The sequence below is a fragment of the Chelonia mydas genome, chromosome 3, assembly GCF_015237465.2.
Source record: "Chelonia mydas isolate rCheMyd1 chromosome 3, rCheMyd1.pri.v2, whole genome shotgun sequence".
Classification (NCBI taxonomy): domain Eukaryota; kingdom Metazoa; phylum Chordata; order Testudines; family Cheloniidae; genus Chelonia; species Chelonia mydas.
The window spans coordinates 151,769,587-151,787,555 of NC_057851.1; the positions used below are offsets into that span (position 1 = coordinate 151,769,587).

A 17,969-nucleotide genomic window follows, 5' to 3' on the forward strand; every position below is an offset into this window, starting at 1 on the left:
CCTTCCAACACAACAGGGAAGTGGAGAAAAAACAAAATCCCAAAACACTGTGTCATCGACACTGTGCATCGACGTAACCTTAAGTGAGACTAGCTGAATCTTGACAATGTTGTATTTAAACCCAAAGACTCACCTCCTATTTTACAGGAATGTGGGTGTTATAAGATTAAGAAAACTAAGGTCCTGATTCCACCACCTTTCTTCATACAAAGCAGTACCTTATCTAGCAAGCCTAGACAGCTGCCCTATTTATGTGATGGCCACCATCTTAACAGAAGAGATTGAACCAGGAGCCTACAGAGCTAAAAGCACCAGCTGCTACAGCTTGAGCTGAAAAACCAACCTCAGTAGCTGGGCGCTGTAATAGACTGACATCCCCTCTGTATCTGGGACACATAACATGGACTGACTAGTGGGTTACACTAGCTTCTGGCAAGGCACAGTGGAAAAAAAGGGGAGTATATAAACTGTGACCTTTCCACTAGTACTGATCAAACCATTTTATTGAAAACTGCCCTGTTCTCAACACAGACATTTTTTCATGAAAACTCATTGTTTTTTGGAAACTTTTATCAATTTTAAAATCTTTTTTAAAATAAGGCATTCTCAAAAACTATTTTTACAAACTTTTTATATAATTTTTGTTACCATATGACTAACCTAACCAACATAATCACATCTGAAAATGTCCTGTTTCAAAAGATTAACAAAACAAACAAACAATACAAACTGGATTAAACTTTTCAATTAATAGGTGGGAAAAATGAAACAAAAATTATTCTGACATTTTTCTCAGTTTTTTTCTGCCTTATTTTTCAACCCGCTCTACTTTCCACAAGGTGAGAAGACTTTGAGAGACCATCAGAACAGACGGTCTCCCTTCTGGAAGGAGTCAGCAAGTAAGCCATTTTTTTTTTAAAACCTTTGTAAAGATTGGGGGGTAGATACCTCTGAAAAATGTCTGAAAAAAGTGAGAGGCTGTGGGCTCATTTTGCTGAAACAAAGACCCTAAACTGGGGAACTTTCTGTTCATAAAAGTGGAGGACATGCATTTTGTTTCTTATTTGTTTGGCCTGTGACATCTGTGATTAGCTTAGTGGTTCATAATATAAAGCTCCTTTTGTAAGTGTCTGACTACTTCTCAGCTATAGTGGTTAGTTAGCTTAACTTTCACAACAAGAGTCTTAGACCCCTGTCCCGCAATTCATGGCTCACAGACACGGACAGCTGCAGGATTGGAAACTTCGTTCAGTATCGGATGAGCACAATTCAACCAAATCTTCTACCTTGACTTTCCTAATAATACTAGCAGATGACATGTTCACATTCTCCCCATTTGGAAGATTGTCAGATCTTTTCAGCTATACTAAATATGAACTGCAAAATGCATATTTCATGTCTTGACTACGGTTCAAGACACTAGTGAAGTAGGTCAAACCTCTGACCGGCACTAGGCAGGTAATGTTATCTTGAGGTTCTATAAACACATACATAATATGTTATACCTGGATGACTAGTCTCTTAATAGATCACTTTAATTTGTTTTGCATACATTTTTAACTAGACTCTCTCTTGTGGTTAGTTAGGACTGGGCAGAAAACAAACAAAACTTATGAAGTTGTTTTTATTTTTTAAATATTTAAATGGAATTGTTCTGACCAGCTATAGGAATGGTTACAAGTTAGCATCAATACAATAATTAAAAACACACAAAATAAATGCTGTGAGCCTGATTCTGCTCTGATACATCAGAGTAAAACCAGTGTAATTCTGTAACAGACTGCTGACTTCAACGTACTTGTACTGGATTTACACCTGTGTAACAGAGCAAAATCTGCTCCATTGTATTGATCAATTTATACTAATAATCTCTGTAAATACCCTGCAATAAACTCTCTTGCTCTCTCTTCTACTATTTATTGAAGTTCCCCTAACAGCATCGCTTTCATCAACGTCACAGCTACTGGGGACAATGTACATTTTAAAAGAGCATATTGTTCATTAGAGGCAGATTGTATTGCACAATGCAGAACAACAAAGCTTGGAGGTAGAGCTGATTGAAAACTTTTCCACAGATTGTTTTTCCATTGGAAAATGCTGTATTGTTGAAACCGATTTTTTTCATGGAAATGTGCCAATTTCAATGAAATTTCATTTTGGAAAAAAAAAGAAAAAAAGGTATTTTGATAACATCTTAATGTTTTCATTTGACATTTCTGAATCAAACATTTTGATTTTTTGTTTCAAAATAAATTTTTGGTTTTGAGGTTTTTTATTTTATATAAAAATGTCTTTTTATAAGGCAAAAGGCAAAATCAACGAAAGACATCTTGATATTATCTAAATAAAATATTTCAAATGACCAAAATATTTTCTGGGAAAAAAATCATTTTGTGGGAATTTTCCAAATTCTTTCTGGTTGTCCCTATTCAGAACAAAAACAAATGTTGAAATCACTGAATATTCTGAAAAAATGGAAATTCCAGTTCCTGTCCAGCTCTATTTTGGAGCCACTTAGCCATAATAACCCTGTTAATAACAACAGTTTTAACATTTTTTTGTCTTTGTATAGCTTTAGTTTCAGACACTGCCTAGTCACTTTAATGTGGCAAGCTGTCACGGAAGCCTGATAGTGAATTTCACATTGTACAGTCATGTTATTTTAATGGGGATATGTCCTTAAAAATGCTGCACTAGATATTTAAAGAGAGGTATCAGTAACAGTTATAGATAACCCACAAAGGTTCATGTCACCATTGATCATATGACTTGTTTTATACGGCAGCTGTATTTATCTGTCAGTTTTAGAGCAGGCTGAACCACATTCCTTGGACAAGCAGTATTTTCTCCAAGCCCCTCCACTGCTCAGAAAGTGGGAAAGAGAACAGGCTTTTATATGGACATCACTTCCAGGAAGGTGAGGTAGTGTTTGTGTAGAGCTGTTTGAGCAAAATATTGTAATTACTATTACAATTTGTATTATGTAAAGCACCTGCAGGCCCATTAGAAATCAGAGACTTGTACTAGGTTCTGTACAAACACAGAGAGAGACCTAACGAATTTACAATCTAAACACACAAAAACTTGGAGGGGAAACCAAGGCACAGGTGAAGTGAATTGCCCAAGATCACGCAAGCAGGTCGGTGGCAGAGTGAGAAACAGAACACAACTCCTGACTCCTAGCATCAATCTCTATCCACCAGATCATGCTGCCTCCCCCAGTAGTACCCACGTAGTTCTTGGATCTACCCACATTGTACCTAGCATTTGTTCTCCTTCATTCAGCAAACGTTTGTAGCTGCTTTCATCCAAAGCAGCACAATATGCTGATACCGCCCCCGTGAAGTGTTGTCCCTGTTTTATAGATGGGAAAACGAAGACACAGAGGTCAGATGGCTTGCATGAGGCATCACAAGAAATTCTATGGCAGGTTCAGGGACAGAATGCCAAACACTTGACTCCCAGTGAGCTTTATCTCCTGAGGAATGATATGTCCACCTACCTGAAAAATGTAACCAGAATGAGAACTTAGACACAGAAAGTTTGTGGTTGTTATTTAATGCCTATACTGTTAAGATAGAAATAGAGACAATCATACTGGCTGTTAGACCCAAAGAATTAGTATTTGCCTAGCATTTTTCATCCAACAATCTTATGGATATTAAAAAATTAAGCTTCCTTATGTCACTATGGAATAAACAAAGGATACATACAAATAATGATCACTTCACCCAGCACTAAAATATATCCACCCTGGAGTGGAGTCTTGTAGCTGTTTAAAATCAACATAAGTAACAGGTTTAAACAGGAAACAAAGAAAACAGTATCCATTTGAAACTACAAGTGGAATTTAGGTTGGCAAGATGTAATACCTGAAGCAGAATTTAACAGAGACATGGAGGTTAACATCTCTCTCTTACGAGCAGTACAATGGGCTCTCTTATGTTACTGGTGGTCAGGACCTTTGTTTTACATCTCACTAGAAAGACAGTACCTCTGGAAGCACCGGGACACCTAGCACAATCATCATGGGGCATAGATTCAGTGCTTCTGAATCACCAACACCACTTTCTACAGCATCTAGCTTCATGAAGAGATTAAGGGGTGATTTGATCACCGGTTATATATCCGTAAATAGGGAACAAAAAATTGATAATAGGCTCTTCAGTCTAGCAGACAAAGGTGTAAAAAGATCCAATGGCTGGAAGATGAAGCTAGACAAATTCAGACTGGAAATAAGGCATAAATTGACCATTGAAACAATTTACCTGGGGTTGGGGTTCATTCTCCATCACTGGCAATTTTGAAATAAAGATTGAATATTTTTTCTGAAATATATGTTCAAGTTCAAAACAAGAATTCAGGGAAGTCCTATGGCCTGTGCTATGCAGGAGGTCAGACTAAATGATCACAGTGGTCCCTTTCTGCTTTATAATCTCTGAATCTAGGTTTTCATCAGTTGTCTCCCATCCAAGGCCTGACTGGGCTAAGTGTGGCTTAGTTTGTGAAAAGCAAGGCAATCACAAACACAGACTGTAAAGTGGAAGAGTCCAGCCACGCAAAAACAGCTGGGTAGATACTAGAATGGCCTCGCAAGTGTACCGTTCTTGAATGGTAGAGACAACTAGGAGATGAAATTGGCCATTTTTAACATAACAGGAAGAAATCAACATGGCTTTGCAAAATTTTCAGCATTATCCATTTTTTAAAATTTTAGAGAAAAAAAATTAACGCACAATCATTTTTGAAAATGAAAAATTCTGAAGAAATCAACATAGTTTTGCAAAAATTTTCAGTTGAGATACAATTGCTTTAAAGCTGTTTGTTTGTTTTAATTCTACTTTTGCACCATCTCTAATAACTACTGAAGAAGCTGAGGTAAGAACCTTGACCTTCTGCAGGAAATGCAATAACAATATAATTTACTGCCACAATGGATATCCTTGCAGAACAGATAAATCACCACTTGGATTCTGAACTATCCAACTTCTATGCTAGATTGGGAGACCAGCCGGAAGAACTACTTGTACAAATAAATCAGATCATAGAATGGAAGCAACCAGAGATGACAAAATGCTTAACCAACAGGAAAAAAACAACCCAAATTTATTATCAAATATTTAGTAGCCAAAAGACAATGGAACTGGCCCTCGGGGCAGATGCAGATCTTTTATATTCTTCACAAAAGATAGATACAACAGAAACAAGTGAATAATGTAAGTGTAATCTTGGCCCATTGACTTCACTGGGGCAGAATTTCACCCCGACCTTTAAGATGATCCCACTTTCACAAGAAGTTATATTTATGGAATCTCTTAGTTTGTGTGGTTGGAGTAAACACTAGCACTGGTTGTCAGACACTAGTTTTGGCATTCAAGGGTGCCTCTTCACTGGAGATTACTAGGAAAGGATAACCACATTTAAGACCCTGACGATCCTATTATCCCTAACTTGCTCATTCTTATTCAGATGCAAGGATTGTTTGTTGTCATATCGTATGGCAGACACAGAGGGCCAAATTCAGCCCTAGCTTCAGCAGATATATATCAATTGCCTTTCATGCAGAGTTGGAGTTGTTTATGCTAAACACATTTGGTTGAGGGATTCTTGAATTTAGCTGGAATTTGGCCTAGGGACTCTTTTCACTGTTATATGAACCACCCACCACCTGCTGGGAAGGTGTCAGAGCTTCTGACGCTTTTCCAAAAACGTCTCCTGACAGCTGGGAGCTTTTTCCAAAAATGCCTCCTGACAGCGTTCTTGGCAAAGGACTCAGGGTTTGTCTTCACTACCACGCTACATTGGCGGCAGTAGCCAACATAGCATGGTGTGGACACCGCTTTAAGTCAATGTAATTTACATTGCTCAGGAGTGGTTTTTTCACATCCAGAGTGATGCAAGTTACATTGACCTAATGGTAGTGTAGACACACCCTCAGTGAAGGCATAGGCACAGGAACTAGGGGTCCAGGTGGTGCTGCAGAACCCCAGGTTTTATGCTGGGTCCCGGCTGGGGTTGCCAGGCATCCACTTTCGACCAGAACACCCAGTCAAAAAGGGACCCTGGCGGCTCCAGTCAGCACTGCCGACCAGGCCATTAAAAGTCCGGTCGGTGGCGCAGTGGGGGCCCAGGGCTAAGGCAGGCCCTTGCTTGCCCTAGCTCCGCACGGCTCCTGAAAGCGGCCATCAGGTCCCTATGGCCCCTAGATGCATGGGCAGCCAGATAGGCTCTGCGCACTGCCCCGCCCCAAATGCCAGCTCTGCAGCTCCCACTGGCTGGTTTTATTGAGGGTTATTTTGCATTAAAAACATTTAAAGGGGAAAAGTTACTCAGATTATGGGCCAACCAAATTTAACTGTCCTGTTAAATAATATTTAGTTATTACTGTAATATTATAGGTTAAAATATTCAAAGTCAAGCACTTGACTCTACATTTAGGCATCTAAATAAAAGGGGCCCGCTTTACAGGAGGTTCCAGAGGACCTGTAAAGCTTCAAAGTGACTTCACTGGGAGAAGGCTGCTTGGTACCCCTGGAAATCAGCCCCCTTTTATTTAGGTGGCTAAATGTGGAGCTAGATCCCTACCTCTAGGCACCCTAGTTTGAAAATATTTGCCATGGTTTTCTTGTACCATGCCAGCCATCTTTTTGGTATATGGTAGACAGGCTGGATTAATATAGCTCATATTTTAATTGCATGGTTATATACCCTACTGTAATGTAACACAATTAAAGAAAAATAATAAGTTTGCTAACAGAAGAGCTAAACTGCCAATGAACTATACTACTCAGCTGGCAGGTATGGTGCCAATGCAAACATAAGACAGATCAGGGAGAGCCACACTAGTGGCTGCTGACACATATAAAAATGAAATCCACCACAATACAAGCTTCCTTGCTGGCAGGTTATGCGAAGACACCAGACCCCAAACAGGCCTTGGAAACTGAACTACCCTCTCAAGGTCAATACCCAGAGGTCATTCCTATGGGTCAGGATTGAGGTACGTTTGAGGGGCAGTATGAGAGATCACAAGGCTTCTCTCTCTCTCTCTCACACACACACACACACACACACAGAGTTAAAGAGCTCTGGCATTCTAGATTCTTTGGGATGAAAAGCACCATAATACACATACATTATGGTCCAGATTCTAACCTGGCATGCCTCTTCACATCACCATTGCAGTCAGTGGAGCTATGCCAATGAATGCCAGATTAAAAATGAAAAACGAAGTATTTTTAAATCAATAAACCGTGTCTGTGTGTAATCTGCTAATCGAGATCCCTGCGTCTCCCTCTAGAGGGCGCTGTGCCCTGATCCTCTCCCACCCCAGAGATGACTGCGTCCTTGATTGCAGCTTGCAATCTGACCATGCCCAGCACTGCAGCAAATCCTGAGCAGGAGCAAAGCCAGCTCCTCCTCCAGACATGGTGTTTCCCTGCTCAGCCTCACCCGGCCCGTGAGAACGGCCAGACCCTGCCAGGAGCTGGTGACTTCCGCTGCTCGTCGATTTCCTGAAAGGCTGGCATTTAAACACCAGCTGCGGCTCCAGGGGAGGATGCTGTCGTGATTAGCCACCTCTTCTCCAGAGCTGCAGCATGCACCCTCCGGGAGCAAATCAGCGCCTCAGTCCCACCTCTACGATCTGAAAGGAGAGAGTGAATGAAGTTTAGCGTTTAAGTGCCTCGCAAACCGGGCTGGGGGGGGGAGGCATTTTTATTTTGCATTATAATTGCAATTCAAGAGGAGTTTTTATGCAAATGCTTAAAAAAGCCTACCTATTGCAGATTTAAAACAACAAAAGAATCAAAGCTCCGGTTGTGGATAACAAGAGATCCTGGAGGAAATCAAGGAGAGTCATCTCATCTTCCATTGACACAAGAAAAAGGACGTTGTTTTGCAGCCACTACGGGTATTTCGTTCCCCCTCTCCCCTGCATCCTGCCCAAGCCTCTTGCTTTGCATTGCAGAGAATGCTCTTTCCTAGAGGATAACCAGCAACCTCTGGAGATAAACAGAAATTTGCTGCTTTAACATAAACAAATACACAGTGACTAAATTTAGGAATTGCTGCCTGGAACCCTCCTCAGAAAGAGTTCTGGCTGAGCCATACACCTCTTCTGCTTTGTGTTCTGAAGACCAAGCCTCACTGAAAGGCAATCACCTCTCCGGCCATTCCATCATGTTCAGCTGGTTGGGTACCGATGACAGGAGGAGGAAAGACCCTGAAGTGTTCCAGACTGTGAGCGAGGGTCTCAAAAAGCTCTACAAGACCAAGCTGCTCCCTTTGGAAGACTACTACAAATTCCACGAGTTTCATTCGCCAGCCTTAGAAGATGCTGACTTTGATAATAAGCCAATGGTGCTGCTGGTGGGGCAGTATTCCACTGGGAAGACCACCTTTATCAGGTAATAACTTGGCCTATTTCCTTGAGGGGTGGAAAGTTTTGCTATGTTGGAAGAAGCCAATTTTGCCCTCTGATACACACATACGACCCCCATTGACAGTGATGGGAATTGTATGCATCTCTCCCAGGGTAGGTTTTGGCCTATAGTATTCTTTTGCTTACGTTTGATGGCAGGGGCAGCCCTGGTTCTCTTCCATCCGTCTCCTGGGATGCCAGCCACCAATGACTTACAAAAAGGCGGCTTCATAGGAAATTCTCGGAGCTGTTTCTTTAAAATGATAGGTAGGTCAAATTCTAACATGGCAGAAACGTACTCAGATCAGGACCAAATGACCCACAGCAGGAGTGCTGGAGAGCTAGGGCATCACCCATGAGAAATAAGTCGCATTGACACCTTTTTATCGGGTATGCCAAACATTTACACTTTGGTGCTTCTGCGGTTGCATAGTCAGCGTGACCCTAATGTGGCCTCACTATTGAATATCCCCATGGCTTTTGGAAGGCGGTGGAACAGTGTGGCCCCTGGACATGTCTCTCTCAAGGAATTCATTGATTTCCTAAGTGACAAGCCCTGGGTAAAATTTATTGTGGGTTCTTTGGGATTTATATTTTTTAAAGTTATTTTAGGATTGTTTTTTCTTTGTACAGTGTCCTGAGGTGCCCCTATGAAGAAGGGTGGGAGGGTGAGGGGGTGGGTGTGAAAAAGGACGGTCAAACGTCAAGGCTCTAAAAGCAGCCCTTCCTAGCTGTTTCAGATCCATCTAGCACCTATGTACCAACAGTGCTGCTGCCGGTGTCAGGTACATCCTAAAGGTGACCTGATTTCAGTGGAAGGGTAATGGCAGATAGCAGGTCTGGTGGAAGACCAGCAGAGAGAGGGTTAAACATATTCACAATCTCAGGATGAGCTGGTCTTGACTGCAGGTCAGTTCAGATGCACCACTTATATACCTCAGCAGTGATACTAACCCCAGGTCAGCTCCCAATACGCTCTCTCCTTGGATCATACTTGGGCCGCACCTTCTCCATTTCCAGTGTGGATTCACAAGATGAATATCTTGGGTCCGATTCACCACCGAGTATCTCTAGTTTGACACTGGGATAACTGCACTGAAATCAAAGGAGTAACACTGGATAAAGCCACAGTAAGGCAGAGGTGAGGCCAGCCCCTTATCTGCCTGAGAGTAAGCTTTACTTTGTACCAACATTTGAACGGGCGTGTGGGGAGAATAGGAGAGGGCCAGTGAAATGGGCTGTGCCTGAACGACTTTGTGGAATGCTGGCTTTTTTACCTGCTCTAATATTCCTGCAACCTACTGCTGTAACCAAGAACTAGACACAGAATGAATTTGCAATGCCTAGCCAGCCACCTGGCTGGCGCATGACCCCTGTGTGCTAGAAAGCAGACAGTGCAGAGGTCTTGCTTGGTCTCATGAAGTTATTTTTAAAGAAGAGTTGGGTGAGGGGAGGGAATTGCCCTGCATAAAGTGAAGCCACGCTGGCAGAGCTGGCTGGGCTAACCCTGCCCTCCTCTCCCCCACACACCTGACTCAAATCTTTGTTCTTAAACTCTGCTTCAGACCTCAGAAGATTTGAAAGGCGTGGTGGGGTCACATGTTGGATCCCTCCTCATTTTCATTCTCAGCCACACTTCAGAGCAGAGCTGACTCCAGATCTGGGGAGGTCATTAATTCTTCCCCTCTAAGCTCGCTACCTGCGCATCCACTCCCTCTCTTTGCCTCTCAGCCCCCATCTACACCCAGTGCTTCCTCCCTGGTCTCTGCAGCCCCCACTGGCTTCCCCCCCACCACACTCTCTCCTACTTCCATCACTAACTCCAGCAGTACAAGACTCACCACCCCCTACCCACCTTCCCTCCTAGATCCCCTCTCCCACTCAGTCGCTCTCTTCTCTCCAGGCCTGAGAGCTGGGCTCCTCACTAGGTGAGCATGCCCAGGTGACACAAGTGTGACTCCACAACTGCTATGGCGTAATTAGTGACCTGGGAGGTAGCATCCCCCCACCTCTTGGATTGATGCACTTGTGTGGTGAGTCAGCTGTCTCTCCTGAAGCAGCAAGTTCTCATCAGCTATCCCATGCCTGGCTACTCTGCTTTCTGCTCCCGCTGTGGGCTCAGCTGGGAGCCCTGGGCAGAGCAGAAGAGGCCAGCCTGTTTCTTCCCTGGAGCAGCCCCATCAGGATGGATGAGTGGGCCTTTCGAAGTGTGTCTGTCCCTCTGCATGTGCCAGTGGGTGGTGGGAATAATTCTGGGGATGTAGGGATGCTGGGACTGGAAACAAGCATTAAAATAACATGACAGGCTGGTCTCCAGGTAGTTCCGGCCTGCCGGAAACAGGAAATGCCAGGAAGCTTTTGAGATGTTCCAGCCCAAGCTTGCAGATCCTGTGGGTCCAGATAGTCTGGATGAAACCATCAGAAGTTAAACACAACAGCAAAGAAATTCCTCCTCTGCCTCAGCATTAGGATTAGGCTAGCGATGGCTCTGACCCATCCTGGGGACATTCCCCTCCAGATTCTTCACCGGGACTCTGGAACAATGAAAGGACAGGCTGCCCCCAAAGAACCCCTCTTATCTTTACTTTGAGCTCTGTGTGCTTCAGGGCAGGACCTGGAGAGATTACTCGGTCCTGCTGTGCAGTGCAGATATGATCAATAAAACTCAGTCATATACCTGACCATAGAGTCTCCGAGCATTGATTTAAGGCGCTCCCAGCAACACAACAACACCTAAGCCACAAAATTTGGGTTTGGCCCCCAAGCCTCCTCCCTGAAAGTTGAAGGAGGGCATCTCTAGCCAAGGTTTAGATCCAGATGAAATTGTTACGTGGTCTCTCTCTCTCTCGAGGACTAAGCGGCAGCATCTTATGATCAGACTCCTGCTGTATCTGGAGGTGGGGGTGGAAACAAGACAATCAAGGTCATCTGTGAAATATTTCTAGCGGCCCGGCAGGGGAGAGGCTTGCTGTGTGTTTGGAAGTCGGTGAAGCGTGACTGAAATGCTCCCTTTGGTTGTGGTGGAACCAGACTGTTCTCTCGTCTGCCTTCGGTGATGCAGGGGACTGAGCCTTATTTTGCTAGGTGAAAGATGTACCGTCCTGAATTTCAGCTTGTACATTTCAACCATCCCTCACTCCTCCCAAGGCTGTCTTGGCAGAGTTTCCAGATCCGCAGAAAGGGCATATGTGCCCGAAGAGACACAGCGAGCTGGCACTTTTACCTGGGAAGTTAACCACCAGCAGCCTTTAACCACCAGCAGCCTAGACCAGTGGTTCTCAAAGCCAGTCCACCACTTGTTCAGGAAAAGCCCCTGGCGGGCCGGACCAGTTAGTTTACCTGCCGCGTCCGCGGGTTTGGCCGATCGCGGCTCTCAGTGGCCGCGGTTCGCCGCTCCAGGCCAATGGGGGCTGCGGGAAGGGCAGCCAGCACATCCCTTGGCCCGTGCCACTTCCCGCAGCCCCCATTGGCCTAGAGCGGCGAATCGTGGCCAGTGGGAGCCGCGATCAGCCAAACCTGCGGACACGGCAGGTAAACAAACCGGTCCGGCCCGCCAGGGGCTTTCCCTGAACAAGCGGCGGACCGGCTTTGAGAACCACTGGCCTAGACTGATGTTAGCAGTGACAGCAGGATCCCATTGGAGTCTGGCTCTGCAACATTATTACCTTTTATGCTTCCTGCTTGGGGAGGGGACGGCAGGACAGGATGTTACTATTTTAATTAATTAGTGGGCTGTAGTCTCTGCTAAACATAGCTCTGGCCTGGGTCCAGCCTCCCTGTTAATAAAATAAACAAGGGGCTAGAGCCCTGCTGTCCATCAGCACAGGTTGCTTTTGGTGCAGGCATCTCATCACTCCAAACATTCTCATGCTCTGCTCCCCAGGCCAGTTCCAAGCTGCTCCTCCCAGCCACTGCTCCCCGCTGCCCCTCTACAATCACTACATCATCTCTGCCTCCCCACAGCATCCTGCCTGACTCATCGCTAAAGAAACACCCTCCCTCCCCCACACACACAGACACATCCTGCAGCATCCTTGCATGAAGATCAGCACTTCTGTCCTTTCTAGCAGGAGGCCGCAGTGTCTTGGGGTTAGAACGGAGGAGCCTGCAAGCATGCCCTGGAGAGGCTGCCAAGACAGTATGGACCTGATAGACCATGTGGGCAGGGGAGATGTCTCTTCCCTTTTATCCCTAGCAGGGGATCTCACAGCTGAGGGTTAAGGCACAGCGGCTGGGGGAAGCTTGCACTGCAGCTTCCCAGTCTCAAGAGGTAGAGAACTCTGGTGCTGTCATCCAACACCTTTTACAAGCCATTACATTCACTGTGCCTGTGTATTTATAGGATTTTTTCCCCCCACAAGTGTGCTTTAGTTTTCTTCTTTCAGCACAGGCCGCTTGCTTCACTGACCTGAAGTTATGCCATCAGCCCATCAGACGAGTGTACACAGCACGTTAATAGATTGCCTTGTTTGCCCACAGCATAGCAGAACCCTTGTTCAGTAGTTGTCCTGCTGTACAATGCGCCCAAATCTCCTGGAGAGTTCTCCCTGGGCAGTGTAAATTCTCATGTACCTTAGAATCTACTTCAGTTTGATTTCATACTGCTTGTTGCATATCAATTAGCTTTAACTTGTAACTTCTTTTGTATCTCTGTGAGTGCTTGGGGTTTTTTAAAGTGTTTTATATAACAAACAGTTGCGGGGGGGGGGGATTACTAGATGAGTGGGGATGGCTGGCTAGAAGAGGATCATTATTTGCTGCTTCTTTCTTAGAGGTCTTGTCTATAACTGAAAGGTGAAAACCACAGGCTTCTTAAAAGTCTGTATTTATAGAATACTTGCATGATGTCATGTTGCTTGTTCATCACAGAAAGGAGCGTAAAAATGACTTTTTTATTACAAAGTTAAAGGTCAGGGTGGAGATCTTCAAAAAGGCACCTAACTCCCCTTTGTGCCTTTATCTCCTCTGAGTATATCATCTATTTTCCTATCACATTTTAAAGTGGGAATTCTAAAATATCTAACTCTGTGGATTCAATCTAGTCTGTGTGGGGAGAGCTTGTGTGTATATTGGCTCAGATTTAAAAAAAGTTGCAAAAAGATCAGAGGAAAGCCAATAGAAATGAAAGTATTTTAGGGCTATGCTATCAGTCTAGGGGTCTGCACTGCCATGGAGGAAGTCTGTGTTCAGTTTCTAGAATCCATCAATGCAGCTTCTGAACTAGCTAACGGGGAAGCTAAAATGAGCTTTCCAGGAAGTGAGCTAGCCCTTCCTAACTCAGAAAGATAGGCCCAAGGAATTGAATCCAGGTAAGTCCATGCAGCACTTGGTAGAAAGTTGGCTGGCCATCTGGTGCTGCTAAATCCCATTAGAGATAGGAAAACATACATCCATGTTTTCCTAATATTCTTGTATGTAAGAAGCTGCTGTAACTGCCACAGAGAACCTATGAGATCATGATCAGGAAGGGAGGTGGCTCATACAATCATGAATGAGTGGGGAGATGAGCCAGTGAGATAATCTCTCTCTGCTAAGATGTGGCCATCTACAGTAGAACCTCACGGGTCAACCAGACACCTCATTTGGAACTGGAAACATCCAATCAGGCAGCAGCAGAGACCAAAAAATAAAAGGCAAATACACTACAGTACTGTGTTAAAGGTAAATTGCTAAAACAATAAAGGGAAAGTTTAAATTTTCGTTGACAAGGTAAGGAAACTTTCTGTGCTTGTTTCATTTAAATTAAGATGGTTAAAAGCAGCATTTTTCTTCTGCATAGTAAAATTTCAAAGCTGTATTAAGGCAATGTTCAGTTGTAAACTTTTGAAAGAACAACGCTAACATTTTTGTTCAGCGTTACGAACAACCTCCATTCACGAGATGTTAGTAACTCTGAGATTCTACTGTTCTGGAGACATTTGAGAACCTCTGCAATAGTCAACTGCTAGTGAATTTTAGGTAGCCTAGTCTAGGAGCTATTGGGCTGTTGTATTTTCTTCTCTTCCTGTCCTAAATTTAGTGTTGCTATGAACTGTTAAGCAGTTTCCACAATTCACCCCAAAGCTCCTTATATTTCAGTGGTAGGTGAATCTTTCTAGTCTGTACAGAGCTTCGAAAGCACTGCGATGAAAGGCATGCAAGATAAAATGATTGTGACAGGAGAAGCAGAGCAAGACCAGCTCCTTCTGGAATCTGGAGATTCACCAGTAGAGTTAATGCTGTTGTAGCTCTACTGTTAATTAATCCCTTACAGGATCAATAGCCATCAATCTTGTGTGCTTCCTTGCCCCGTGGCCTTTCAATTGGCTTTTAAACCTTATACTTGTCTGGAGCGTAGTTCCTCCTTGCCCAGCGAGAGTGGAAAATGCAGCTCCAGCCCAGGTCCCGGGAGTACAATGTAGCCAGATGAGTATAAAGGTTGCCATTCCTAATATGTCGATATGGTTTTGCTGTGGATCAGATGACATTTGTTAAGGTGAAGAGAAGATGAGAATTCGCCCAAATGATTGACCCACAGACCCTCGCATGGAGGATGGATTATGGGTGACATGCCCAGTATCACCCTCCTTCATAAAACTCATCCCATATCAAAACAACACTAGCTGTGAAAAGCTATAACCTCCCCATCCTTATGTCTCCACTAGCTGGTAAAGACCATAATCTCAAAATGCAGCCTATTTTCCCCCCCTATTGACTTGCAGAGTCCATACAAGTCTATATTTGTTTTCCTCATCTCATGACAAGGTTCAACGGTGTGCTTTAAGCAACGGAAAAAACAAAGTGCCAGCAACCTGGCTTTGATGATCAATACAGTATTAAACTAATGTGCATAGTCCAGCACTCAATCACCTATAGCAACCCAGTGCTTACAAACTAGGCAATGCCAAGTCAGTATGTGCAGCCCTGTATTCACCAGCAGCCTTATAATCAATGCTCCAGATACTGTGACAAACTTGCCCTAATTTTTGCAGCATTCCAGCTTTGTCTACGTTTAATAAAACCCTCAGGTTTCTTTTATTGAGGGATGTTCTGTAGCACAGAATTGGTAAGTAAACTGACTTACCGCCCCTCTACATAGGTTATGTAACACTGCCCCCTATCCTTTTGATGTTCAGTGTGCTATTGTAAAAAGAACTGCATTGCAGAAGCTATCATGGAGGAAGGGGAGAGGGAGATTTTGACAGCGGAGTATGGGATAGTTGTGGCTTTCCGCATCTGCAAAGCAGTTCTGGATTGTGGGCTGAGCGTTTCTGCTAAAATGATCAGCAGTGAAGTAATGTTAATATTGAACGTTAGGTTTCAGAGTTAACAACCCCACGTGCAATGAATGGGGGCAGTGTGCACTTTTCTTGGATAAGAAATAGATCAGGTCTAAATTTCTAAGCGGTCATGGCACAGACTTACAGAATGACTAATCACGATGCGAATCTCTTCACAGCATCTGACATTCTCTGTTTCTTCATCAGATTATGCGGAGGCAGCCGTAGCTTTGAGATCCCAAGTGAAAAGCTACCATTGCATTTGCAGACTTCCAATGCTAAAAATAGTCTCAAGGGGCTGCACCATGCACCTCAGCAGCAGCTCTGATAGAAATTCAACAGCTCAGATCTCATGCATCATCATGCCCCGTTTTCTCTCAAGGTACCTGCTGGAACAGGATTTCCCAGGGATGAGAATTGGACCAGAGCCTACGACTGACTCCTTCATCGCAGTGATGCAGGGGGACGTGGAGGGGATCATTCCTGGTAATGCACTGGTGGTGGATCCGAAAAAACCTTTCAGGAAGCTGAATGCTTTTGGCAATGCTTTTTTGAACAGGTCAGTGTATTGCGCTTGTACACCAAGGTAGAGCTGCTCTGCAGTGTCATAAGTCCCTGGTGAGCAGTACGATGAGTGTCATGAGGGCAAGACATCACCCAAGCTTCTCCCCACATTGCATTGGTGCGAAGCCACCCCAGTCACACAGGGAGCACTCCTTCCCTACAATTCCTTGTCATGGGCCAGACCTCCAGGCATAATGGCCTGGGCTGAGCTGTTTTGTAACATGGACAAGCATTCACTAGAGAGCACTGAGGACACCAAACTTGCTTTGTGTCCTATACTACCGTGAAACTAATAGGGTTGAAGGATCACTGCATTCCATTCTGCTCTCCCCTGCTTTTATATTCCTAGAGTCCTCTACTATGCAATCACTTCAGTTCCTTGGCCATATTCATCTCTGGTGTAACTGCACTGAAGCCAGTGGAAAAATATCAGAAGTGAAAATGGCCCAATGTGTTCATGTTTCATCTCTGGATTTAAGCATTGCTTGAGCATCCCTTGAAACAGTATACGGATCTCTCCATTCTGTTGCACTGGTTTCAGATACAAACTGACTAGGGCTCCGACTTCCCACGGGACAACCTCTGCAAGGAGCACGTATGCTGTGTCACAGCTAGACGTGGGCCCTATGCTGTGCTGTTCAGATCTTAACTTCTCCAAATTCAAAGCCCTGGGTTTGGGCTCATTTCTCCAGGCCCAAGACAGCCAGTGTGAGCATTAGGTCTAGGCAGCCACACAGACCTTCCCCACTCCAGGGGCCCAGCAACACACAAACCCTAATCCAGACAGAGCACCAGTCCCAGCCTTTCCTGTGGCCTTGTCCGACTCCAGTGCTAGCATTGGCAGCAGAAACTGAGTTCTCTAACTGCCCTCCCTCACTTTCCCTGACAGTGCCTGGTACGCAGCAAAGGCGGGCATGCCAGACACTCTGCCACACATTCTGCAGCATTGCACTTTGGCTCCACTCCTGGCTTCCAGGCGGTAATCGAAAAGCAGCAGAGCTGCACTCAGAGAGAAACGTGGGGGTATTGCTGCAGCCAGGCAGGAGATGGCGTGGGCGTACAGGGCGGGTGGGGAGAGATGTCCTGTGACAGAGAGTTAGATGGATTCCTATAAGTGTCAGTTCACAAAGAGCCTCCCTGTGCCTTCGGTTGACTCTGAAAGTGACATTTGATCACAGCACACTCTGACAATACCAATGTGATGTGGCACTAGTTCCAGAGAGATTTCCAGCTGTTTTCAATGTCCCACAGGGCCCAGAACATCTGCATCCAGCCAATGACCAGGACTTGTGCCAACCCATTCTTTCCTCCAGGATAGGGGGTGGTTTGCACTATGGAAATAACAGATCATCTGCTTAGGGCACAGAGGCATTAGATCAAAAAAGCACCATTAAGAGCAGCTCGGAAAGGAGTTGCAAAAGCTTCCTCACCACAGAAAGACAACGCAGGAGAGCCCTTGCTGCTAGAAACATTCAGGTCGGGGGACAGGAGCAGTAATAAAGAGGCTAGACAGAGCGTGAAATACAAATGCACCTTACTTTGGCTGCCTGACTTATGCTGATGACTTGCTCCTAGTACAAACCATGAATCTTCATACTGTTGCTAAGCTTCCAGTGGACTAGCTCATCTCATCACACCACGCTCTGTTATCCTATCATCCTTCTGTGCTGAAGGAGCTGGATGGGTACATGGGGGGTACGTGGCAGCAGTTGTCTGCACCAGTG

At 44.7% G+C, this 17,969-nt stretch overlaps 2 protein-coding genes across 2 annotated transcripts in view; one reads left to right on the forward strand and one right to left on the reverse strand.

Moving 5' to 3' along the window:
* The window catches only part of LOC102945010 (calpain-14), a 40,771-nt gene extending 33,201 nt beyond the window's left edge, over positions 1-7,570 (reverse strand). Inside the window, exon 1 of the mRNA XM_043543548.1 lies at positions 7,453-7,570. The gene's annotated coding sequence lies outside the window, so the exon portion shown is untranslated. The remainder of the gene's footprint in view (positions 1-7,452) is intronic.
* The window catches only part of EHD3 (EH domain containing 3), a 32,900-nt gene continuing 22,257 nt past the window's right edge, over positions 7,327-17,969 (forward strand). Inside the window, exons 1-2 of the mRNA XM_007071696.4 lie at positions 7,327-8,408; positions 16,064-16,240. Of these exons, the coding sequence (XP_007071758.1) occupies positions 8,182-8,408; positions 16,064-16,240 (404 nt within the window). The 5' untranslated portion in view covers positions 7,327-8,181. The remainder of the gene's footprint in view (positions 8,409-16,063; positions 16,241-17,969) is intronic.